Below are 27,205 nucleotides of genomic sequence, written 5' to 3'. Positions count from 1 at the left end.
TCAAGGGCTGAAATGCTTATGCAATTTTGCAGTATGGCAGCCCAGAGAATATAATGAGTCCCAGTGACATTAACATGGCAATTAATTCAGTTTCCCCACTGGTTCTCCCAGAGTATATGACCACAGTGAGACTGGTACATTCTTTGTATGTGTCTTTGTTTTCCAATTTTATTACTAAAGGTCTGGAATGAATATCCAGATATTGCTATTTAGTATGTATAAATTCGGTTGATAGTAGCATCGCCATACAAAAACCTCCATGGAAACATGCCTAGAACTGCAGTTTGCTGAATTTCATTGAGTTGATAACACAGCAGAGGTGTGCTCTGCCTAGCCCTCAATACATCTCTTTCTAAAATTATGGGTCCCTCACCCCATGGACTGGCTCGATACAGAAAACAGAGCTTTGTGGTTAGAAGAGACATGATTTTTGTCCTCTACTTGCTCTATTCAAGTAGGCAATGGGGCAACTGCAGGATATTAATAAGTGAGGCTGAAGCCTGTGACAATCTGTCAGCTAAATCTTGACATCAGCTAAAACAATGATATTTTATTTCAGAAGCAAATGCTGGTCCAGATCATTGGCTCTTGTAAAGGGGCAGCAGGGCAGGTCATTTCCATTTTATAGTTGAGGGAGGGGAATCAAAGTCATTTTTTCACTAAGCCAGGCCTCTTGAATTTCTGAGTCCACTGCACTCTGCACCAGGCTATTGCTATTCTCTAGAGAAGGATGGGTTTTCTGTGCTTAACAAGAAAGCTTGCAAGGGGTCTGCAAGGTCAGATGATTTTGCACATAAAGGGGTCTTAATGCTGAAGCCAAAGTTCTGAAGCCCTGGGACCTTCACTGAAACACGGCAGTTTCCTACAGGGAACCTACATACCTTCTGAAATAGAGCAGAGGGCTTCAGGTACAGGAAACTGACAGAAGGGATAACAGAATCACACTCAGAAGCTTTTCTAGCAGAAAAAGAATAAGGACAGACACCCCAAAATATGACCCCCAAAGTTGGTCTATGTCCAAGAGGCAGATCTCTCTTGGGGAGCCCCAACTCTCTCTTCAGTGACAAACTTGTTATTCAAGTGTGATTCTGTTATCCGTTCTTTTCCATTAAAACATCTCCCAAATTTCTCACTGTTTATGCTGAAGTAACTGGAAAGGGACTGGAGTCAGGGGAAGAAGGGAAGGAGTAGGTTACAAAGAAGAAAACTAGAACAACACAACCACTTCTGCCTGAAGAGTTTGGTTTTTAGATGCACCTAATTCAGAGAAGGGCTTTCCAGGTGGCGCTAGAGGTAAAGAACCACCTGCCAATGCAGGAGACCTAAGAGAAAGGAGTTCTATCCTTGGGTTGGGAAGATCCCCTGGAGGAGGGCATGGCAACCCACTCCAGTATTCTTGTCTGGAGAATCCCAAGGACAGAGGAGCCTGGTGGGCTACAGTCCATGGGGTCGCAAAGAGTCAGACACAACTGAAGCAACTTAGCACGCACGCACAATACAGAGAAACTTCAAATACAGTTTCATTTTGCTGCTGCTTTGCTTTTCTTGCTGTGAAGAGGAGGTGTTACATAAAGATGAAAAGAAGGGAGATGACAGCAGATATGTGAACACCGTTGGGGCCAATGCGATGTCTGGGGGCCTGAAGATTTTTTAACTCTTTTTGGGATAAACAAGCAACGCCACTGAATTATATTCATGGTGAGTGTTTTTGCTTCTATGAGGAAGTAACAACAAGATTCCATAGCCAAAGTCAAGATGTAACTTTCGTATTTATATTTAGAGCTTGCTTTTCTTACCCTGTTCTCCAAAACGTACATTAAAATATCTTATGCTACTTCTCAACCTCAGCTCTTTTATTTGGCAGATGTATCAGAAAATTCTACTTGGTTACTGGAGTTATCCCAAAGTGAAAAAATAGCATTTCCAGAAGGCCAGCATTCATTCCCAGGCCTTTTCTGCACTTACATAACTCAATAGTGGCATTGTTTTGGACTGTCCACACACACAGAACACACATACAGCAACTGATGGAATGCCACCCAAATGTTTTCATGACTCTAGACGTATGTAGGGCAGGCAAAAAAAAAAAAAAAGAATTTTTTTTTTCAGAATTAGCCCTTATTCTGATGACTTAGTATTCTTTCCAAATACTCTGAATTTGATACCAGCTCACAAATATTACTGGAAAACAGATCTCGTTCAGGGAATGGGAGGTTCCCGCCTGCCTGGCACTGGCAGTCTACTGCCAGAGACCAGAGCTGATCATTACTGGAATTTGGGCTGGCTGCTGTCCTGATACTTTGAAAAAGAGTAACCCCCAAACTGGTTCACAGGGGAAGTCAGCATGCTAGCCTCTTGAACCTGACTCCCTGCCCCCAACTCTACCTGAGGGAATCACAAGTCTTTTCTTTTTTTTTGAGATAAACAAAGATCTTTCTACTTTCTCTCAGTCTTAATGAGCCCCTATTAAGGTCAGAATAGGTTTAGAGGACTAAGATGAATGTATCTGTCACTTGCTGTGCCATCTTTTGATTCTGTCAAAATCAATCATCTTTTGATTTTGATTAAGAAATATTCTTCTTTGAGAATGCTAGGTTCACAGTTAGAAAGGAAGTATATAAAAACCTTTTTAGCATTTATTTCAGTAGATTCTCTTCCCTACATTTTAATCAATTTAGCCGAGAAATAACTAAATGTTTTTAAAGTAACCAATCTTAAATTTTCTCTATGGCTATGACTTCCCTTTGCAGAAATAAAACACTGGGGGCTTTTGGACTGTTCAAAGAATGCAGCAATTGAAAAAGTCTCGATCATCAGACTGACAGACAATACTCCCATAGTCTGCAGGACTACACTCAATGCCAGCTTTCCATTTATATGCAATGAATACAGACAGTTGACTGGGATGGACATTTAGGAAGCAATGGTCCAAGATTAATATCAGTTCTTCATTTTTCCAGAAGCCTTCTTACGTCAAGATAAAAGGGAGAAGAGAAGCGCCCCCCCAAAAAAAATTCCAGCTATCTAATGAAATAACCCACATCCCACCACACTCTTCCCATGAATCAACTCACAAGACTACACATATGATGTTAATATTGATAGGTTCTTATTACATTGATCTCTTTAGATTGTGATTTATCAATTTATGGATAAGGAACTCTCAGTATCTGTGTAATCAATGCTAAATGTTTTTCCCTGCATAGTTATGTATGGGTTCAATTATGGCCCTGTTTCCCGCCTTTTACTCCAAAGGGATAGCACTGCTTGGATGTGTCCAAGGAGATAAGGCCCTCTGTAACTCAAGTGCAAACAGCGGAATGATGGCAAGAACAACCAAGAGAGTTTCAAATAGCAGCGATGACTGACAAATTAGATATCTGAGTCCATAATTAAGCACAGCATTTTACGATAACTTAGCAATTAAAATGCTATTCACCCAGGGAATAGGATTCAGTTCAAGTCTGTCTTTAGCAATGCATATCAACCGGGATTCTTTCCAGAATTCTGTTAAAAAAAATTCTCTAAAATGATTCAACGTAACATCACTTGGCTGCTGTATTCAGACTAGAGTTTGAACAAGTTGTGTTCGAATCCGAGCAACTCACCCCTCGGTCTTTTCGTCTCTTCCTAACTTTGTGAACCAGAGCTATCTCTGGCTTTCTGACCATATAATTCCTAGCAGTTATTCAGACTGGACCACTGAAATCCTGTTCTGACGAGCCTCCTGGGACAAGATCAGTTTACAACCATGAGTAACTCTCATACAGCTAGGAAAATACCGCGGTTCATCACACTGAGATAAATGGATCATCACTTCCCAGCTGCTGGCAAGCCGTCAAGAGGTTCACAGCCCAGCACACATTGTGGGTGCCTCCTGAGACGAGTCAATTGTATATCTAAGGGTGACTCTATAGAACAGGACATAAAAATGGACTGCAGACAGCACCAGCTACATCATTTGTGGGGCCCAGTGCAAATGAAACTTCGGGTCTCCTTGTTCAAATGTATTAAAACTTTGAAGACAGCGACAGCAGAGCATTAAACCCAGCATGGACACTTCTAAGTGTGGGGCCCTGTGCACATACCTGAAGCTGGCCCTGACAGCATGTGGCTGGGCCCCCTTAGCGTGCAAACATGAATGCATTTATCTAGCAAGTATTTCTTTCTTTTTTTTAAAGATCTAAGTATTTTTTTTAACGATATATTTTAGTAGTGAAAGTTGCTCAGTTGTGTCCGACTCTTTGCAACCCCATGCACTACATAGTCCATGGAATTCTCCAGGCCAGAATACTGGAGTGGGTAGCCTTTCCCTTCTCCAGGAGATCTTTCCAACCCAGGGATTGAACCCAGCTCTCCTGCATTGCAGGCAGATTCTTTACCAGCTGAGTCACAAGGGAAGCCCAAGAATACTGGAGTGGGTAGCCTATTCCTTCTCCAGCGGATCTTCCCAACCTAGGAATCGAACTAGGGTCTCCTGCACTGCAGGTGGATTCTTTACCAACTGAGCTATCAATGCTTTACATGAAATGCACGTTAATAATATACAACAAAATCAACTTCTATTAGTTTACAAAAACTGGTGATTACTCATTTCACTCATTCTCTTTGTCACTTTTTACTAATTCTCACTTTCAAACTTGGCAAGTATTTCTTCAGCACCACCTATATATGGTGGTAGATTTCATTCTTGAGACATGGTGGCTAAGATAGGGGCTCTGATGGTGCTAATCTCAGCTTCACCACAAACCAGCCGGGACTCTGCACAAATGATTTCATCTCTCAATTCCTGGGCATTCTTATCTGTAAAAGGAGTAAACAGCAACCAGCTTAGTGGGTGGCTGGTCGGATCAACTGAGAAAACTCAACATGAGGGACTTTGATCAGAGCGTGGCATAGAATATGAGCTCGGTAAAAAACAGCTGCCTATAGCTCTTAAGCAAAATGCAGGTAGAATGTTATTGTCACGAGGGCAGTTCAAATTGAATGCAGAGGCAGCTCAGGCAGGTTAGAGGTCAGATCCTATGGGGGAAAGCAAGCTTTGTGAGGAAATGCATTTGAGATGCATTTTGTAGGAAACAAAGGATTTTCACAGAAGTCAAGAGTTCGGACACAGTAACAGGAGGGCATATGTGGCCACCACAGCGGTATCTTTGGCTGGAACACCTGACACAGGTAGGAGATTGGTGCAGGCTGTGACCAGGAGGACGAATGTGTCTGGTGGGGTGGGCCCACGTTTGGTAAACTGAGGGAGCACAAACTTCACCTATTAGGCAACAGGGCAGCATAGAAGGTTCTGCAGCAAAGCAGTAGTGTGGTCAGAGCTGGCCCTGTAGCCCCTGAGATGGCGGGCAATGACCAAATACTGTCCTTTATTTTTTGCCAAGGCACAAGAGAACTGATGAAATGAGCCTAAAATTAATGAGATTTCCATATAGAAAGAATCTATTAGCCCACCACAAATACTAGCCTCTTTAATTTTAACTGGTTCTTCCCTTCACCAATGTTCAAATACTTCATGAAGAGAGTCACCACCAAATCCTTTGGTGAGAAATTAAGTGGTCTCCTGGAGCATGCTAGGCTTTTAAAAACTGGAAGAAACTAAAAATAAACTCAATCCCATTTCATTACACAAAAAAAAGGGATGCAGAAGCCAAAATACAGCATGCGGTGATGGCCTCTGTGCTTGTGGTTGCTGGTGTGCACCTTCCTCAAAGGGTCTCTAAGACCCCCACCTGCTCTCTACAACTGCCCTAAGTTTCTCTGTTCACACTCACTCAGTCACGTCTGACTCTCTGCAACCTCACTGGCTATAGTCCACCAGGCTCCTCTGTCCATGGAATTTTCCATGTAAGAATACTGGAGTGGCCAATATTTTAACAACAGGCGGATGGCAGACGGCCACTTTCTTACTACACTGAGGGATTTCCACGAGTGGAGGCAGACCTTGGACAGACTGGTCATTATCCCAGGCTCTAAACAAGAGGCTTATGGGAAAATTTCACACTGATGACTGTGGGGGTGTGTCTAGGTATCTCACCTGTATTCAGCATCATTAATTTCCACATATTTATACATGTGCAGTGCAATCGACAAATCTTAAAAATGTCAGTGGTTTCAGATATAAGGGAGCAAGATACACTTTTTTTTTTTTTTTTACCCCTGAGAGTTATTTAAATCCCTGATGATAAATGTGTCTGTATGGGTTATGTGCCCTCATCGGACAAAGGGCCTAGGACTCCTGCTGCCTTCTCACAAGAGGGAGGGCTACAGCAGGACATGGGTTGCATCTGGCTTCTGGGAAGGCCTGCCCCTGTCAGGTGTGGGCGGTGGACAAGGGGTGCTTCTGGAGGAAGGCTCAGGGCCCTATAGCCCTTCAGACCCTTCCCATAAGGTGTGAGCAGTCCAGGCCTCCCTGAGTGGTTCCTAACGCAGAACTCCCTTAAAAGGGATAAGAGGGCAAGACCCCACTGCTGGACACATTCAGAAGAACAACTCTCTGACATGCAGAACAATACGCCCACTGGCCACCTTGCTGCTCTTCCCAGAGCACAACCACTCTTTTCAAGCTCATCTCTCAAGCTATTCCATCTCACCAGATGGTTTTTGCAGCATTTCCTTCCACAACTGCACAGCTCACCATGAGTGTTCCCAGCACAGCAGGCCTCCTGAACTCACCCTCTGTCTCACCGAGGTTAACTGGTGCTGAAGACGGCACAATCCGCTCCTTGGAAACACGCTGACTCACCACATGCATGGCCTGGATTGGCTGCAGACTGACTCATGAGCCCAGTCTGGCCAGCTCTACCCTCACCCGTAAGTCCCCAACTGGAACTAGAGACCCCTTTCACCCCCAGGCAGCTGTGCTTAGAAGAGCACTCACAAAACGACACCAAGGAAGACAGCAACTACCACTTTCTAAGACTCACTATGTGCCAGGCCTGTCCGATGAGCTCAGATTGAACAGAGTAACTATAGTACCTCGGCTTTATAGTACCCTGGGCTTATTCCCCGGGTCACTCTATGGTTTGTAAGAGAAAGGGAGCTGGGAGGTGTAACAGGCTCAGGCCACTGCGTCCCTTTCCTGAATGCTTGAATAGAAAACACCTTTATACTCTGATCTAAAAGTGCATGAAAAGAAAGCAAAAGAAAGTGAAGTCGCTCAGTCGTGTTCGACTCTTTGTGACACCATGGACTGTAGCCCGCCAGGCTCCTCTGTCCACGGAATTTTCCAGGCAAGAATACTGGAGTGGGTTGCCATTTCCTTCTCCAGGGAAAAGTGCATGAGTGTGTGCTAAGTTGCTTCAGTTGTGTCTGACTCTTTGGGACCCCATGAGCCTGCCAGGCTCCTCTGTTGATGGGATTCTCCAGGTAAGAATACTGGAGTAGGTTGTCATGCCCTCCTCCAAAGGATTTTTCTGACCCAGAAATCGAATCCGCATCTCTTGGGTCTCCAGCATTGGCAAACGGGTTCTTTACCACTAGCTCCACCTGGAAAGCCCACTCTAAAAGTGTGAACTTGCAAATCATCTAAACTGATGCCAGTGTGGATGCCAGAGTGCACTCACTCCTTTGAAGAGCTGGGGCAAAGGAGTGTTAAGAACCTGGTGAGTTTAAGTCTAACACAGCTAGCTCTCTGATTTCTACCTTATCTTGGCTGACAAATAAAATGGCCATAATTCAGTTCCAACCTAAATGAAACCAATGACAGGAAATTCCATCAAGAACAATTAGTATTTCACTTTGAGTCAGCAGTAGACAGCTTTACTCACAATATAACTTTTATACCAGTATTCTAAACTTAGTCAATAAAAAGCAAAAATTCTACTTAAATCTAAGCTTCAATTTTATAGCTTTATCAGATTACAGTGTGTTTCACTTTTACCTGCCATCTAATTTTATAAAAATAAACTGACTTACCCAAGTGTCCATTAATGGATGAAAGGATAAACAAAATGTGGCACATACACAAATGGAATATTACTCAGTCTTAAAAAAGAGAAAAGTCATGGATTTAATGTCCCCCTCCCCCCACCCTTGTGCCTGTGCGCTCAGTTGTGTCTGACTCTTTGCCTGACAGGCTCCTATGTCCATGGGATTATCCAGGCAAGAATACTAGAGTGGGTTGCCATGCCCTCCTCCAGGGAATCTTCTCAACCCAGGAATCAAACCTCTGTCTCCTGTGGCTTCTGCACTGGCAGGTGGATTCTTTACCACTGTGCCACCTGGGGATCCCCCCACCCTCACTCCTCACCGAATTCATGGGTTGAAATCCTAACCCCAATGTAATGACATTAGGAGATGGGGCCTTTGGGAGGTAATCAGGTTAAGATGAGGTCATAAGGGTGGAGCCCCCATGAAGCAATTAGTGCCCTTATAAGAGGAGCAAGGAACCAGAGCTTCCTCTCTCTGCCATGTGAGGACCCAGCAAGAAGGTGCTTTTAACAAGCCAAGAAGAGGGTCCTCACCAAGAACCACACCTTTTGGAACCTTGATTTTGGAATTTCCAGACTCCACAAGTAAATGTCTGTTGTATATAAGCCACTGAATCTATGGTATTTTGTTACAGTAGCCTGAGCTAATAAGCAAGAAGGAAAACGCAACATATGCTACAACATGAATGAAGCCTGAATACATTATGCTCAAGTGAAATAAACCAGTCCCAAAAGGACAAACAGTGGATGATTCCACTAACGTAAATTTTCTACTTATGTGTGGTACCAAGATAGTCAAATTCACAGAAAGTAGAATGGTAAGGGCCTAGGAGTGGGGGAAGGGGAGTTTTTGTTTAATGGATACTGAAACAGAAATAGAAGAACTATTTGCGTTTGTTTCAACAATATCCTCCAGGCACGATCTTCACACCCTGCATGGTGCAGACATCTGCAGAGGAGGGCATTAGGGAGGCTGCAAGAGTAGCCAGCTGTAACTCTGTTTATGAAGCAACACTCCATCTGGCTGCTGAAAGCTAAATGCAGTGGAGAAAGGGGGAGAGGATGGCATCCAGGTAAAATGCAAAAGGAGCATTGGTTCAGTATGATCCGACATTAAATATTTATAGAAAGCTTGGCAATACTTCATCTACAAAAAGGAGAAAGGAAAATTCTTTTATATGCCAACATGCTTGTTGTTTATGCAAAGCCCCTGAAATACTTAAGCTTTTCTGAGCATATTAACACCAATCAGGGTTTTATTACTAATCCCATATTATGTTTAAACACAGTAATGTGTTAAGTTCAGTGTACCACAGCCAACTAACTTAATTTCAGTACTATCCTTACACTCAAGATAAATTTGAGGCCAAAATAGAGATTGCACCATATCACCTGTTTTTGTTAAATATTAATTTTGTCAATTCTTGATGTGGTGCTGGAGAAGACTCTTGAAAGTCCCTTGGACAGCAAGGAAATCAAAACAGCCAATTCTAAAAGAGATCAACCCTGAATATTCATTGGAAGGACCGATGCTGAAGCTGAAGCTCCAATACTTTGGCCACCTGATGCAAAGAGCCAACTCACTGGAAAAGACCCTGATGCTGGGAAAGATTGAGGGCAGGAGAAGGGGGCAGCAGTGGAGGAGATAGTTGGATGTCATCATCAACTCAATGGACATAAGTCTGAGCAAACTCTGGGAGTTGGTGATGGACAGTGAAGCCCGGCATGCTGCAGTCCATGGGGTCAAAAAGAATTGAACACAACTTTGTTACTGAAAAAAAAAAAAAAAAATTCTGTCAGTAAGAACTTCTCCCACAAATATCATAAAATTCTATACTTGATAGGCCACCTAGATAGCATACAGCTCCTATATTTAAACAAAATCTAATCAGACTTTATTCTAATTAGATGGCAAATGGGTCATCTACTTTTATTGTATCAATTTCTCTAATCAATGTATAGAGAGCAAAATTCAGTGAAATAATTCTTGTTAGAAATTCCAAATACCAACACCTTTTAGTTTGTCATAAAAATTGTGAAAAAGGATAATCTGTTCCACAAGTATTTTTTTTTTAAATTGTTTCTAATGACCTTTAAGTCTAGGAACTTGCATACAATTCAAGAAAACTATGCTTCTACAAGCAGTAAATTAAGTTTCTACAAGCAGTATATTCAGTTTTCATTTAAAATGAATTGTGCTGTGTCCAGTCGTGGTGAATGAAGTAGGCAGATTTGTGTAGCATGTGCAGAGTAGGCCTGAGGTGGCTGCACACTTCATCCTAAATAAGCTGGTTCTCTACAGTTTAATACAACTTGCCTGACCTGGGGGAGAAAAATAAATGAAACAAACCAGCCATGTAAACCCAATACAGCTGACCCTTGAACAATATGGGTTTGAACTGTATAGGCTCACTTCTACAAGCAAGTTTTTTCAATACATATACTACTGTGTTCATGATCTGCAGACCTGCTGAGGTTAATTACAGGACTTGAGCAACTGCAGGTTTTGGTATCCAGGGAGGTTCTGGAACCAATCTTATACTGATACCAAGGGACCATCCTTTAGTCTCAGTATCAGGCTTATGCCACTATTGGTAAGGTAAGATTCAAGGAATGGCAGACCTTGGCATCTGTTTTGACCACTTGTGATTCATCTGAAAGGTCTGTATCACTCTACAGATGGCCCAGGTACAAAGGCAAATGGTACCCAGGGGCAGGGCTGGCATGAAGGGCAAGAGTCAGATGGGGAGGTATGGCCAGCCAGGAGCATCACATCCATGTTTCAGTAAGGTAATTTGTTCTCAGTAGAACTAGGAAGGGAATGCTTAAATTTTTTATTTTACTATGTTTCATGGAGGAAATGATATTCTCAGGTCTATTTTATGACCCTAGGTCTTAATGGAGGACTCAAGAAGTATTCCTGGTGGATGTCAGGAGTCTACTGAATACTCATTCAGCAAACAGTAGCAATATAAAGTTTCTCAAACAGTACCTTTTATGTATGCCTCAAAGTTAAAACTTAAATAAGAAATATTGCTTTACTGAAAGTTAGGAATGATGGGATAGGACATCAAACTTAAATTTTTACAAGAGAGGAACAGCCATCTAATTCTACACCCTTCAAAATGAAGAGGAGACAAATAATCTGAAAATTTAGAGCGTAGTGTTTATAAGCCCTCCATCATTAGATCTGAAATCCTAGTCCAGTGTCTTAAAGGATATCTGAAACTAAGAAGACTTAGTAGAGGTTAAATTTTCCAAAAACCATTGGTAGCCTCACTTCTGCCACTTTCATCTTATGCCTTGGAGAGCCACAGGGCTATTATTACAGTCTTACAGGGAGAGCATGAGAATTCCCTATCCTTTGGGTAGAGTTATGGGAAAGGTACACACAAACACCCACAGAAAGAACTTCTGTAAATGGAGTGATGCATTCTACAGCACTTGCCTGCATCCTAAGAGGATAATAAGCTACAAAAAATATTTTCACTTTCAGAGGCCATTACATTCAGCCATAAGCTTTAGTTTCTGTTGCAGAAATTAAATTCAACATGGAATCAAAATACATTCTGCTATTTTATTATATGGAATATCATATAAAATAATGTGAAACCGATTTCACTCGTAAAATCCTGATGATTGTCTTGGGAAGAAAGAAAATAGCATTGAGAGGAAAAAAACGTCCTTCTCTAAACAACGGTTTCCTAGGTTCATCTTTCAAAATGTGGGCCAAATCATGAATTCCAGTTAACACACACCTCAGAGGGAGCCAAGTTTGGAATGTGCAGAACAAAGAATTTATTCAGTGATCACTTGGATGCTTTTCCTTCCCGAAAATAATGAAAGCAAGAGGAGTCCAGATGGGAATGTAGCCACTTTGGGAGAGGAATCTTTTATTGAGATAAATAGCAAGGCTCTGTAAATAAATCCCCAGGATTACATGAGGAATTTTAGAAAGACAACTAGGGTTTTTTCGGTTGTCTGTTTTGATCAGATTATTTCTACATGGTATTCTAGTATTCTTAAAATAGTTAAGTGACAATGTTTTACATCTTTTAAGATAAAAGACATCATAGTGTGGTTTTGAAAACCTCCAACTTTCTGCTCTCAGTCTGAACCAATGACTTCTGAAGCATCGCTGGGACGTTTTCCTTGGCGCCCTGTTCTGGCTGGAGTCAGGCTCACATTTTGGCTCCACAGGGACCTTTCTTATTCCCACAGCAGCTTCTGGAACAGAGACTTCTCCTTGCCAGCTCTGAGGGTTCCTGATCCCCTTTGTAGTGTGGGGACCACAAGAACATGCAGAGATGTGATCAAGACAAGCACAATGACGGGGAAAGGGCAGTGCATGTACAGAAAGAAGTCAGCTTCTTCCAGCAGAGGACTAGCAGGTTACTGAGTTACACTGTAGTCGAGGTAATCTGGAGTATCTGAATTTATAGTACAATGACTTGAAATTATACAGTCCATTTGTATTCACATTTTAAGAGTATTTACTCTATTTTAATTTTTGCCCTAGGTTCTTAGTTCACAGGGCTGAATTTTATAGTGAATTTGAGACAAAAATGCTAGGGCATCCTGGTTAAGAAAGAATTAACCAGTTATGATTTGTGAGGGAATCCACTGTGACTTTCCATTTAACAACCAACCTTGATCTGTTACTTTCTGTGATCCTTCAATCCCCACTCCTTTTAATTACTTTACTCAGGACTGAGTGTTCTAACATCTACTATTTTCTTCTGCATTCAGAGCAGTGGAAAGTATGTTTTTACTATACTAGTGGCTTTCCCTTCTCACAATTTTTTATAACAAAGGAACACAAACACAGACACTCAACCAAAAACCTTCACTGTTGCTGCAATCATATCACTAATCCTCTACAAGTCAAAGACTGTCAAAGATGATGATATGGTCAATGTTACCTCAAAGAGACTGCCAAGTTCTAGTTCATATGGCAACGATGATTTCCATTGGTATCACAGCAAAATGAAACAGCAAAGCCCAGATGCCATTACACAGGGTCGAATGCTCTGCTGGAACACATCTTCATTTATCCTGCTGGCTTTGGAATGCTACCATGGTTTGAAGACCACTAGGGCACGCATCTCAGTTTTAATTTTTGATTTCTGGTAAAATATGGGTACCTCAAACACTTCTGGAGATATTTAAATCTGGGGCAGAGATTCAGGGCAAACCTAGGAAGACACACTCACCGCCTCTCCAGCGGGCGCCCATCGCTAGAGATGCTGCGGGGGATGTTGGCGGCTCTTTCCGGAGGAGGCATCTTCCCGTCTGCCTTCCCAGGGTTCAGCCTCGAGGTCATGGGACTCTGCACCTGGGACGGGACTTGAGGTGAATGAGGCCCCTTGTTGGCATTCCTCTGCCACTTGTTGTTATTTCGAAAGGGAAACTTGAATTCGTAGGAAACCCCTTCGTTCATTTTGTACTCCATCACTGGCATGCGGTAGGTCTCAGAGCAACTCCTAGGGGGAGGGCACAGAGAGAAGAAATGTCGATATCGCTTCTGCTTGTTGGCAGAACCACACGGATGCTCATGAACAGTTAAAATGCGTCAAACACTTCATTTTCAGTTTCAAACCATCTTTCAATCATGAAGCCCTACAATCATTTTCCTTTCAAAAACCAGAATCCTCGGAAGCATTATACCCAGATTTTCCTTTGCTCAGTTCCAAATACTGGACCTGAGATATGGAATCTTGGACAGACAATGAGACCTATGGTCACCCTGGTGGGGGTGGGGGGTGCAGGTGGAGCAGGCGTAGAGTCGGCACTGAGACTTGGGGAGGAAGGTGCCAGGACAGTATCTGGGGGAGCAGACCTCTAAGATGGGGCTTCAGAGGAAACAGGTGGCTTTACATCCTTAATCACAAGGAAGCTTTACATCCTTCCCTTATGATTAAGGATCGAAAAGGGTGTATAGTTTTGAATTTCTTGGGATCCTGACAGTCAAAAATAAGTAGAGAGAAATCTTGAAATCCAAACTGAGAGCCAAATTTAGCTCAGGAGGAGAAAAAAAAAGTGCCAGTTACTGAAATTAGCAATTATCAAATCACCGGAGAACAAAGCATAATCTAAAATCAGGCCTCCCCCACACCCCCCCAAAAGCCAGAAATCTCTCATTGCAAGGCCATCCCCAGGCACTAGCCTGAGTGAAATGAACGGCAGGCACACAACTGTCTCCCATCATTTTACCCTCTTTTTGTGCCATCACCCCAACCCCCAAACCTTAAGAAAGGAGGAACTCACTTTCCAGTCCCTTTCCCCAACCAACCAAGGAAGGTTCAATCCATTACTGACTTGACTGATAGGCAAATTATTGGGGGAAAAAATCTATTCTCACCAAAGCATTAACTCAAACTGTGCATTTGAATTTCATCACTAAGTGAAAAAAAAAAAAAGACTTTTTTTCTTAAAGACATTTCGAAGATTGAGAAGCATGTGGAAAAATCTCGAAAGGAAAGGTTAAGAGTAATAGCAAAACAGTCCTTTAAGAGGAAATTTAGAGGCAGCATAAGGAAAGTCCAGACCAGCGTTGTCCAACAGAAATACAGTATGAGCCACCGACAGAAGCCATGTATGTAATTTTTAAATGTCCAGCAGACACATTACAAAAGCAAAATGAAACAGGTGAAGTCAATTCAAGAATACATTTTATTTAACTCAATATATCCAAAATGCTATCATTTCAACAAGCGATCAAAAAATCAGTATTTAAAAAATTAACGAGACATTTTACATCCATATAAATTTGGAGTGTATTTTACACTTGAGAGCACAGCTCCTTTGGGACCAGCCACGTTACAGTGGCTCTGTAGCCACAGGTGACTCATGGCTCTTGTACTGGACATGTATATCCATAGAGCCTCCAGCTGAAGGCCTGGTTTTGATCTGGGGAAGGGGCTCTTGTTGGTGGGAAAATGAGCACAATGGAACGGTCCCCCCTTCTCATGACCTTGCTCATATATTTCAGGGTAACACTCCCAACAATCACAAACGTACTCTCCCTCATCCCGATGACAGCCACAGGTTTTGAAAAGTGCTGCTTTTGGAGCACATGGATTTGCTGGGGTCCTTGCCCTCCTCAGTCTCAGCCCAAACCTCCAACAGGCACCTCTGCTTGGAGCTTCTTTGCCACTCCCTCCAACCCCCACCAAAGCCTAAGCCTAGGTCAACCCTATTCCGACCCTATGCCCAAGACTCTGCTGTGCCCCTTTTACGCTTGGATGACAATGGCTTTTAAACTTTTTGGACCACAATCTGGGCGACAAGTACATTTTACACTGTGATACAGCACAACCATAAATACACACAACCCTCCTCTGATAGCTTCCATTCTGCTATATTCCATGTTAATCCATTTCATTAAAGAAAAAAATACACTGGGTGCAACCTCCTAAACGGATTTCATGATCCATTTAAGAGTTACGCCCTGCAGTTTGCAGAACACTGTATGGCCCACTTGACATTACTTTCAGAAGTTACTGACTTCTGACATAATGAACCCTTTTCTCCGAAATGAGGGATTATCACCTTAGGCTCTGATATAGTATCCAGCTTTGATTCAATATTTCTGACAAAAATATGCCATCACCACATGGTTGGTTGTTAACACACGTGCTACTATAATATATATGAATCTTTCATTTCTGATCGTACTTTATCTAGGGTTCTGGATCAGGAAATACAAGGCAAGAACGTTGTAGCTAGCCAAAAGAATATTAACACAAATTTATGATAATGCATGGAAAAATTTCTCTCCACCTCAAAATCATGGCGAGCTTTGCTTCTCCTCTGCAATGGTCTATTTAACTTATAAACTCAACGGACCGTACCATCTACGCCCCTTTCTGTCAGCTGCTAGGAACCAACACAAGTACAGAATACGTACCGAACTTTACCACGTATCCTGGGGTATTAACTTTTCAAAAATTTCCCCCAAGGCCATGTTTTCAATTCACCTTCCCCCTTTCCCCACCCCCTTCCACACATACCAGAGATCCCCTCACTGAATTTTAATTCTATACCTCCATAGGCTGATTGCAGCCCATACTGCATCAGGATAGAAAAGTAAGTAAATAAACAAAATAGAAACAATAATAACATAATACCAAATAGACAACATCAGCTTTGGGGCCTTAGTTTTTTGTAAAATGAAAGACTTGCAATTGATAATTACTCTATTTTCTTCTAGTTCAAGTACTCTTTAAGCTACATCACATTTAAAACTTAAACTGGTGAAAAGATCCCATTAAGCTGGAGATTTTGTCATCTCTGTAGTCTATATTTCGTCCCCACCGCTCTTAGCATACTACTAGAAACTTTCTGCATATTCCATAATTATAGAATCAAGTATGATAAGGCCAAAGCAGGGAGAGAAGATGCATTCACAGAGACTGAAAAGCAGAGATTTCACAGTGCTAAACCTTTGCCATCCTGCCACTTCTGACTGCCCTCCATGGCGGCAGGCCACCACTTGCTTCTGCTCCCTTACTCATCTCTGTAAGATACAAGAATGATATATGGAATCCAGAAGTGGGCGGTACACTGGAGGACAAAAATAAAAGCTGGCTTTTAATGACATGCATGAAAATTCACAAAGGGATTTGTATTGTATTACTCCAAGTAAAATCTGGTGTTGAACAACAAAAACTCTTGATGCTTACAGCTCATGACTGGCTAGCACTAATCTGGCTCCGCTATAACTCTCAGGTCTGAGTATCACTAGCCCCGTGGATCCGATGAAGAAATGGAGGCCTGCAGAGATTAATTTACAAAGACTACACAGCTAAGAAGAAGTAGCAGAGCCAGGATTTGAATCCACAGAATAAGTCTATTTGTAGGTTAGTCTTAGTCACTAACTAAAGAATATCTCTATTCTAGGTCCCCAAACTTCATCTTACATCTGACTATTGCATTTCACTTGGGGCATAGCCCGTGACAAAATGTCAACAATTCTTAAAGAGCTATAATCAACAGGAATTAAACTTTAGGAACTAAAAGTGACACAAAGTAACAAGCCAAAACCCTAACTTAACTGAAAAGTCACCCCATCTTCTTTCTCTTTTTGGCTTTTTTATTCTAACATTTTCTTTAATTTCTTACTACCCACTGCTCTCCCCTTTACCCTTAAGACCTTAAGAAATACAGATAGAAAATCAGCTGAGTGGTACACTGAATAGAACATCACAATACTGGAGTCCTGAATCAGAAAAGTTGGGTGCTTGGGGACAGCTATGTCTCTAATAAACCATGTGATTTTGGCTTGGGGAAAAAAAAAACAACAAAAAACTTAATTTCCTTGAACCAAAGTTCCTCATCTAAAAAAATCAGAGACTTGAACCAGATGGTTTCTAACAGCCCTTCTCGCTCTAAAGCAGGATGCTGATACCCTTTGCAATACTCGTTTTTTAAAATGAGGAAAAAATCTTTGCAATCAATTCTTACTTAAAAAATAATTTGGTCTTTTTAGGTAACTTGTTTTTAGCTTTTCCACTTGAATAGCCCTTGATTGCTTTCCTCAGGGAACTGTATACTCAATTATTTTGTAGTAACCTATAAGGGAAAAGAATCTGAAAAAAAATACATATATATATATATTAACTGAATCATGGTGTTGTACATCTGAAAATAACACTCAATGTAAATCAACTATATTCCAATTAAAAAATAAATCTTAAGGCTGGTGGCCCTCAGCAGAATGAAGGCCCATCACTTCCATGCAATACCATTCAGAGCATCACAACTGAATCCGCTATCTAGGTGTTTCTCATCTTGCCACAAGAATGACTGCTCGAGTCAGTGGTCACAGGCACCAAGACATACAGCTGGTCACACACTCCCACTGGCGACAGACAGGGTAGGGGGTCCCTCCAGCACTGTGACATCTCACTCCCTGGGGGGAGCCTTCTGGTGAAGTCCACAGCTGAATCCCAAACCTGTTTCTGCTAGGACTGCTTCCATCATGCCGTCACCCTAGTTGCCCATGTTCACTCTCTGCACAGTTACTAAACCTCTGCAACCCTCATTCTGCTCACTGTTTCAATGGAAGTAAAGCTGCCATGAAGACTTTTTTTAAAACCCAATACATAGTAGGGGCCTCAGGAATTTGGCTTTACCTCCCCTGTCCCATCTTCTCTTTAATACTTTCCTGTGGGAGCAATCATGGAGGGTGTGCTTATTTCCTGAGGACAGGAAGAAGAGTTGGACTTTACAGGTGTTGCTGAAGCCCCATTTTATTGTTGTTCAACTGGCCTTTTCATTAAAAAAAAAAAAAAAAAAAAAACTTTGCCTTTCTCAAACTAGCGATGCCTCCGTGTGAGCATACATGGATGGTGGTGATTACATACAATCCCCGCGCTAGAGCCTGGGCCCTGTGACCCTTGGGTCTGGGGGACCCTGAGAAACACGCAGCTGGGGAGGAGGGCAGCGTGTTTCCAGGAGGCCTGCTCTTCCTGGCCCTGGAGCAGCAGCACCAGCTGACAGAGGGGAGAGTGACTAGTCAAAGAGCAGGGTAATTAGCTGCGAGCAAAACAGTCGTGGGAGTGTAAAGTGCGGAGGAGAGGGAAAAAAAGTGACAGAAGAGCATTATCTTATTTTGCTGAAAATTGTAGCAAGGTGTTAATGCTTCAGCTGTTTCTTTGAAGTTGTTTCTAAGGGAGGGAAGGGGAGAGCGGGCTTCTGGTCCTCCGGAGGCATGCAGGGCATCATTTCAAAACCACCTAGGAGGTCGGTCGGTCGTGGTGTCTCAGTTGGAAACTCTAGTGAAAGGGCCAGAGTGCATCTCCGAGGCCCGCGGGGCTGTGCAGTGTGCTAATCAGTCCCCCATCCCACGCCTTCACGGGGGCAGGTTCCTAACACTCTTCTGTCCCATCACTGCCAGCTCCACGGCTACGAGAGGATGATAATGATGCCCCAGAAGCAGTAAGCGGAGATGAAGGAAAATACAGCTCATCCACAAAGGCTGTGCTGGAGCCGGCCGGCCCTGGTTTGCAGGGTCAGACTCTGAGCATCTATCCTCAGAGGGTGTGCATTCAGGGGTGGCATGTTGCTAGCTTGAAATTGGCCACAGTAGAAGTATCTGCACCATGGGAATCAGCAAACAGTACAAACCAAGTTTGTTTTCCCCAGAAAACCAGTTTACTAGCATATCCCTGCTTTCACTGGTACATACGGAAAGGATTTCTGTCCCAAGCACACAAAGCTAACAGTTTGGATTCTCAAGTTAGACCTGGATTTGCCAGATGAGGCTGGGGAGTTACTAACCTTTCTGACTGTGGGTTTCCTTTAACTAGGAGTAATATTAATAATATTACTTCCACAAGGTTGTTACATGGATTAAATTTGCTAATCCATATAAAAGTGCTTTTTTCTTGAAAGATGGTAACGATAACCCTATATGCGAGACAGAATAAGAGACACAGATGCATAGAACAGTCTTATGGACTCTGAGGGAGAAGGTGAGGGTGGGACGTTCTGAGAGAATAGCATTGAAACATGTATATTATCACATGTGAAACAGAACACTATTCCAAGTTCGATGCACGAGACAAACACTCAGGGCTGGGGCAATGGGATGACCCAGAGGGATGGGATGGGGAGGGAGGTGGGAGGGGGGTCCAGGAAGGGGAACACATGTAAACCCATGGCTGATTCATGTCAGTGTATGGCAAAAACCACTACAATATTGTAAAGTAATTAGCCCCCAACTAAAATAAATAAATTGATTTTTTTTAAAAGTGCTTTTTTCTAGGGCCTGGCATCTTAAGGTAATAACTTAGCAAATATTACTTGTTTTTATCAATACACCACAGCAAATATATCTAGTCTAGTATTTTGCTGTAGACAAACCACCTCCTGTCATGGACCCATCTTTCCAGTAAATATTATTCACAGTTCAATGTCAGTCATGTTGCCCACTCCATCCCGTTTCTTCTCACATACACATCTATTTCCCTCTCCCCATGAACTGAAGAGCCTAGAAACACGGGGAAAGACCCCTGAGCAGACAGATGGCGTCTGACGATCAACAGGCTTCCTTTTGAGTAGATCAGTCGTTAGACCAGCCTCTGTAACTCTGTACTGTGTGTACCTAAGGCTGTCAAGTTATATGAAAAGTGAAAGTGAAAGTTGCTCAGTCGTGTCTGACTCTTTGCGACCCCATGGTCTATATAGTCCTTGGAATGCTCCAGGCCAGAGTACTGGAGCGGGTAGCTGTTCCTTTCTCCAGGGGATCTTCCCAACCCAGGTCTCCCGCATTGCAGATGGATTCTTTACCAACAGAGCCACCAGGGTAGCCCAAGAATACTGGAGTAGGTAGCCTATCACGTCTCCAGCAGATATTCCCGACCCAGGAATCAAACCGGGGTCTCTTGCATTGTAAGTGGATCCTTTACCAGCTGAGCTACCAGGGAAGCCCAGGCAAGTTACATAGCTTGGTTATTTTCTCCAGTTTATAAGTGCCTGTTTAGACATATAGACTATTAAGTAGACAATTCACAGGAGAGACTATGGGATGGAAAACCGGCGAAAGGAGGAGAAAGAGGATCACAGAGCACTTGGAGAGTGCTCCAAGGACCCGGTTACCTTTCCGATTGCACTCAAGAGTCATTCTTGAATTGGCAGTTAAGCAAAATACTTAACATTAATACTATGTGCTTGAGGAAATGAAGGTAAGTTTCAGAATAAACCCTCCCTGCCCTCAAGATAACTAAAACAAAAAGTTCTGGATATAAATTTTGGTTTCCAGGGAAATCCAGTCATCAGAGAGGGAGCCATTCTTAAAACTATGAGAGAAGGGGATTTTCACCACATTCTGACATAGGCACGCCCACCTAGGAGGTAAGCAGTACTAAATACCAAATACTATCCCGAGCACACTCTGGTCTGTAACACTTGGTCTGAAGAACTGAAGCACACTGATACTGCCATTGGTGCTTACTTTTTAAAGGGCACAGACAACCATCCTAACTATTTACACATTCTACCATCTGACACTCGTGAATCAATTAAAGCTCAGGTGCAGGACTGGTCATGTTTTGGGGGAAAAAAAAATTGCATAAGAATATTGCCTTGGCCTTGGAAAGCCTAAGTATTAACTGCCAAAGCTTAAGAGAAACTTAGAAAATAACGAGTTTAAACCAAATTCATGGATTGGGGAAAAAAAAAAACTAGCAAAAATAGCATGTGCATGCTCAAAAGAGAAAAGAAACAGTTGATTAAATATGTTCCATCAGGAAATCTCCCCAGAGACAGAGAAATTAAATTTTCAACAGTGCTGCAGGCTTGACAGAGCTGGGAGGGGCAGGGAGCTCCCAAGCTCCCCTTTGTAAAGTCAGGGAACTACACTGCCCCGGCATCACAAGTGGGACTAGCTCCTCTGAAGCCGACTTCTGACACATGCAGATGCTCTTGAGAAAAAGCTTGGGAAGTCACATTCAGCCCTCCAGGCTGAGACAGCAGGGGTCAAAAACAGTAATTCAAGAGTTCTGGACAGCAACTGGCTACAAATGGGAGATGCAAGAGAATCAGGGTCACGGAACACAAAAGAAAAGCGTCTGACAGTTTGTCATGCTGAGTGTCTCTTAACATCAAATGTTCCATGCTTCTCAGCTACTGGAGCAAGATGTTTAAAGGCAATATTTACCAGACTTCTCTGTCTGTGATGGCGACTTTATATACCCAGAGATGTAAATCCTGGGAATGGTCCAAGCTGGTGATTCTTTCCAGCTGCTGTTGCCACATGCTGAAAGGGAGCTGTGTCCTGAATCAGACCTTCCGTGGAGGGAACTTTCAGCATCGCCTGTACCTGAGCGCTCCTCACACGCCCCCCCCTCCACTCCCACCCAGTCGGGGAATGTTCTCCACGGCATACCAATGGCCCTGGGCTCTCAGACCTACCTCCGCGGGGTGCAGTCGTCATGTGGGGGGATGATGACGACCTTCACTGTGACGGACGTTCTCAGGAGGTCGATCATCTGCTCGTGGCTCAGTGTGGCCACGGCCACCTTGCAGATCTCCACCAGCCGGCTGCCCTGCCTCAGCCCTGCCTGCCAGGCATAGCCGTAGGGCTCCACATCTGCCACGATGCCCTCGTAGTTGACGTGGAAGCCGAGCTGTCCCAGCCCATTCCTTCGTAGAGTCATCTCCACCGATTCACAGCCTTTTGACACGAACTAGACAAAGACACAAAAGACATCACAGTCTGATGAACCCACTAGGGTCTTAAGTGGTATGCCTGGCCAGCAGGATTATTTCTGAATACCCTAATGCCAGCTAAGAGCAGGCTGGTTATTTTGCCTTCACTAATCTTCATTCATTAGGCCCAAAGGAACACACTTGTTGTGTCCAAAGAACTCAATGGCTTCTCTGAAGTTACAAGAAAACCTCTAGCAGAGACCTACAGGGAGCTGGCAGTGAAGAAAAATGGGTGTTCTGCTATTCATTTTGCCCTTAAGACATTCAAAGCAGCAGATACTCAGTCCAACAACTGTTTTCACCAGCTGAAGCAGACTGGCTGGGCTACATCATCAGTCACCACGGCAATGGGATCGGGTCACATGCAAATGAGTTTCCAACAAAGACTGCACAGTCAGTGTGTCTTCCCCCACTTGTTCTGTTACTTGTCCTGCTGGAAAAAATGATGGGAAGCGAGCGTGACATAAACTCTGGGTTCCCTCCCACCCTGAAGGGAGTTTTCAGAGGACCTGATAAAACAGGATGGGCTTCTGTAACTTGGCTCTCGCCTGCACAGAAAGCTTGATAAAAGGGACATGCACATAAGTGGAAGGAAAACACTGACCTGAAGCCTTTTGACAATCTCTTTGATGTCATCATTGTTAACAAAACTCTCCACGGACACACATTCGCCTCGCTCGTAGAAGATTTTGAGGCTGGCGTCGGTTGAAGTCCACCCTATCACATCTCTGCAGGAACAGTTGAAAACCACACTCTTTGTTTCCTGTTCGATGAGGACGATGAACTCATTGGAGACCCCGAGGAGGCAGTCTATCTCCATAGCCTTGTTGTAGTCCTTGGCCCGGACGGCCCACACGATGGCTCCCATGCTACTGAGCTCAGCTCCTGGGTATGGCTTAGACTTTTCTTTCTTCTTGGAGGCCAGAGAAATGAATGGAAACTTGCCGGATGGGTCAATAGGGGTGTTGGTGACATTCTTTTCTGCCAGGTCTTTCAGGTATTCCTGGCGGGTCCGGGTTGCCATGGCCCGGAACTTTTCCGACTTATGAGCAGCATTTTCTGCATTAATCACTTTGGCCAAAAGGAAGTCCCTGAACACATTTGACTTAGGGAAGGTGACCCCTTTGGGGATGGGAGGTCCAAAAGAAGGCACATCTCTGGACCTGGTGACAGCCACACTAAAGAGACAAAGATCAGTGAGAAAGAGGCTGGTCAATATTTCTCAGACTCACAGCAGGAGGATAAAATACACTTTCTCAATGACAAAGATATCCTTCAAAAGGAAAATAACTGTCATCTTCCCACAAGGAACAACACACACTTGTGCTTAACATGAGCATACTTTTCCATTCAATCGTATTTAGGACTTATGAAACAACATTTTTTCTAGGTCAAAATACCCAAAAACTTAAGGGAAAAACTTTCTTTAACAGGTAGTAAATCAACCATAACTCCATGAAAAAAAAGATATAACTGTAATATTCTTTACAAGAGACAACATTTAAAATATTTAGTGATTATTCCCAAGTGGGGAGGGGTGGTTACTAACTATAACCACCTTTCAGAACAAGTATAGGTTTTGTAGGTGCTTTCCAGGTGGCTCAGTGGTAAAGAATCCACCTGCCAATGCAAGAGACACGGGTTTGATCCCTAGGTTGGGAAGATCTCCTGGAGAAGGAAACGGCCGTCCATTCCAGTATTCTTGCCTGGGAAAACCCATGGACATAGAAGCCTGGAAGGCTACTATGTGTCCATGGGGTCACAAAAGAGTCAGGTATGACATAGTGACTAAACAACAACAACAACATAAGATTCTGTAGGAACACAAATGCAGTCCCCATTTTAGACAGGATGACCACAGAAATCATCTTCCAATGAAAATATCCAGAGATATGTGACAGCAGACAAACAGATAAAAAACAAAATTAAACATATTATTTTTTCAGATGTGTGAGGCCTTAAGCAACCAGATAAAAAAGCATGAGTTTATTTTATTTTTTTAACTCTTTTATTAAATTGTTTTGGTTGCACCAAACAGCTTGCTGGATCTTAGTTCCCCAACCAGAGATTGAACCTGGGCCTCAGCAGTGAAAGTGCCAAGTCCTAACCACTGGACCACCAGGGAATTCTCCTGAAAGCACAATTTTAAAATGAAACTTGAAATTTGAATAACAGGAAAGGATTATAATTTTTATTTGGTAATATCCACTGTGCTTTAAAATCATATTTTTAAATGAAGCTATTCTTTGGTCCAAATTCTGTACTTTTGGTATTTGATTTTGACAATTGGTGAGGAAAATATGTTCCTTTCCCTATTTCTTTAAGCAAGATTGAGTTAAGAAAGCCTGTTCCAGTCACTTCCTTTGCATCTATATTGCTAAAATTGGGTCCAAGACAAGGATCTACAAGTATCTATACTAATCTGTTATTTTTAATCTCAAAAGGAGAAAGACTTAAGTTTTTCCTAAAACAACAACAGAAATTAAATGAAAGTGAGGAGGTTGTGTGTTTTATATCATATTTCAAGATCTCCTTCTAGGACCTGAGCAAAGTTTGAGAGGACTTGAAATGATGATTCTAACAGATCAAACATCCTGTTTTCAAATTATCTAATTATTTAAAAGTGAATAAATTATGCAATTGTACTAAGAATACAAAATCTGTTTCTCTAGAATTCTCAGAATCGAAAGGACATAATCAAAGAGCATGCAACTTTCAAATTAAACTTGCATAATTTTTTCTTTATTTCAAGGGTTTGCTTGAAGATACTTGGCTTTGCTTTTCCAAAAATGATTATTGCTTGTGAAAGTAAGATAAATAAATAAAAATCAGCAACCTCAGGAGACAAATTATATATTTTGTCAGAAGATGCCACAAGATGGCCTATTTCTGAAAATGGCTTTTTACAAATTTATTAAAAAAAAAAAAAAAGACTAGCTAGTTCATTTCATGACAAAGAAAGGTGGCAGGCAACATCCCATTTTCTAACTGGAGATGAGAATTCACAGAAACCTCCATCTGCACGATAGCTAATTACATCAGTATTAGAAAGGCAGTTTTTCTTGTCTAATGTGAACTGTCTGGCTTGAATGCTGACAGCTGTATAATTTTAATTTGATTTTTTTTTTTTCAAGTCAAGCAGATGATGCTAAAATCTAGATTCACTTGCTTTTCTAAGAGGAATCCCAGAAGGACCCAGAAATACTTAATATCTTTCCTTTTTAAATGGACAATTTCTTCTCTTGCTAATTTCATATCATTATTTCTTACTCAAGAAACAGCAGAGATTTTATTTTAAACAAGGAGAGAAAAATGCTTAGCAGAAGGTGTTGATATGGGCGCCATCCATCTACTTACCCCTTAAATTCACGGGTTGTCTAATCTATTTATTAGCTAATAGAACATTAGACAAACATATATTGAAAACCCACCGATAATTAGAAGACTCGAGAATGAACTATGAGGGAAAAAAACCTGAACCCTTAACATATAATTATCAGTGATTCATCACGGTAGGGAGGTAAATGATACAGACACTAAAATCAGCTTTGCATCATTAGAAATAGAATCCTTACAGAGGAAGATGAGGAAGATGATACCCTAGAATGCTCTTTTCAAACAAAAGGTTTTATGTTGGGTAAATCTAACTTTCAAGGTTTTCTACAAGGTTAAAAGCTCATTAATTTAGATGCCACCAATTCTGAACTCTTGATAATAAGGTCTGTTTTAAGCTAAGTCGAAAGATTTTTTTTTTTTGCCTTCATAAGAAAAGAAGCCTTTCTAGAATTTCAGTGTGCTATATATAGATACTTGAGATGAATTAATTATAAATGGCTTTTGCTATTTTTAAAAGCACATTCCAAAGAGCTTCTTGGCCATACTTAGCCTAGTATGCAATACTGTATCTCTTGAGAAATAATACATTCTTTAAAATCATAGCCATGCCTTACATGCTCAGCACTGTCAAGGACTAGGAGGGTTATCTACTCAAGTGGGTTATCTGGATGACAGACAGAACATCAAAGGCTGAAAGGGTTATGGAAAGTTAGCAGTGGGTGGGGGGAGGATACTTAAGAGAAGTCAGGGTTCCTCAAACTCTTGTCAACAGAATCTTGAGTTTCACCTTAACATTCATCTTGATTTTGCATTCCACTGAAGAGTATCTATATTCATTTTAACACAAAAATCTGTTCTGTTCCCCTCATCTTGAAGCCACTGAGGGACCAGGAAGGTGTTCTCTTTCACTCTGTCATTTGACACATCCCTGAACCTCCGTTTGAACAGCTGGTACACATTCTTCACTTCTCCAGGAAACAGACTCGGAGAAGTACAACAATTTGCCCAGAGCTTGTTAGAGCAAGCCAGGATGGGAATCTGAGCTTCTGGATAACTGGCAGTGTGACAAGACCACATTTACTCCCTGGGGCTATGTTTTTAAATTTCCCACTCTTAAGGTGCTTGTGAAAGGGACCATCTACAAGAGTCATACAACCAAAGAGATCACCATTAGGCTGCTGCCAGTGGGCCTGGGCCTTTGCTGGCATCAAAGACCTTGGAAAAAGTCGCAAGCTGATTGATACATGGGAATGTTGCAGAGACATCTAAACAGAAGACTCAATGAAAAAGAGTGAGAAGAGTGAGACCCTTGAACTTCTGAAGCACCATGGCAACGGCAATAAAGAACGACATTTAAAAGGAAGGGGACTTAGCATGAAAACTGTTGAGCTCATGAAGCTCAGATCAGACTGCCAGCTTGGGGAGCTTTCCAAGAAAGCAGACCCTGGCAAAGGACAGGAAAGATGAGTGGCAGAACAAATGGGCACCCACCGTCCCCTCCCTGGGGGCTCTCTACTGCTGCTGCTGCTGTGTCGCTTCAATCGTGTCCGACTCTGTGCGACCCCATAGACGGAAGCCCACCAGGCTCCGCTGTCCCTGGGATTCTCCAGGCAAGAACACTGGAGTGGGTTGCCATTTCCTTCTCTACTGCTAACAGTCTTCAATCACCAACACCTGACTATATGCCAGGACCAAGGGTGAGATGTCACAGGCTCAGTCTT

General features: G+C 42.5%; 1 protein-coding gene and 1 non-coding gene across 24 annotated transcripts in view; both read right to left on the bottom strand.

The window, feature by feature from the left end:
- SIPA1L1 (signal induced proliferation associated 1 like 1) overlaps positions 1-27,205 on the bottom strand; it is a 368,059-nt gene that overhangs the window by 46,968 nt on the left and 293,886 nt on the right. For all 23 annotated transcript variants that reach the window (XM_081508904.1, XM_081508913.1, XM_081508901.1 and 20 more), the window contains 3 exons: positions 22,753-23,326; positions 21,852-22,126; positions 13,148-13,417 (listed from right to left, as the gene is read on the bottom strand). In XM_081508904.1, coding sequence (XP_081365030.1) covers positions 13,148-13,417; positions 21,852-22,126; positions 22,753-23,326 — 1,119 coding nt within the window. The remainder of the gene's footprint in view (positions 1-13,147; positions 13,418-21,851; positions 22,127-22,752; positions 23,327-27,205) is intronic.
- TRNAE-UUC (transfer RNA glutamic acid (anticodon UUC)) lies at positions 24,202-24,273 on the bottom strand. The gene has a single exon. It is a non-coding gene; the product is annotated as a tRNA-Glu (tRNA).

Source organism: Giraffa tippelskirchi, chromosome 7 (genome assembly GCF_054371585.1).
Source record: "Giraffa tippelskirchi isolate mGirTip1 chromosome 7, T2T-mGirTip1v1.2.pri, whole genome shotgun sequence".
In the NCBI taxonomy this organism is placed as follows: Eukaryota; Metazoa; Chordata; class Mammalia; order Artiodactyla; family Giraffidae; genus Giraffa; species Giraffa tippelskirchi.
This window is presented reverse-complemented; position numbering and strand designations above follow the sequence as displayed.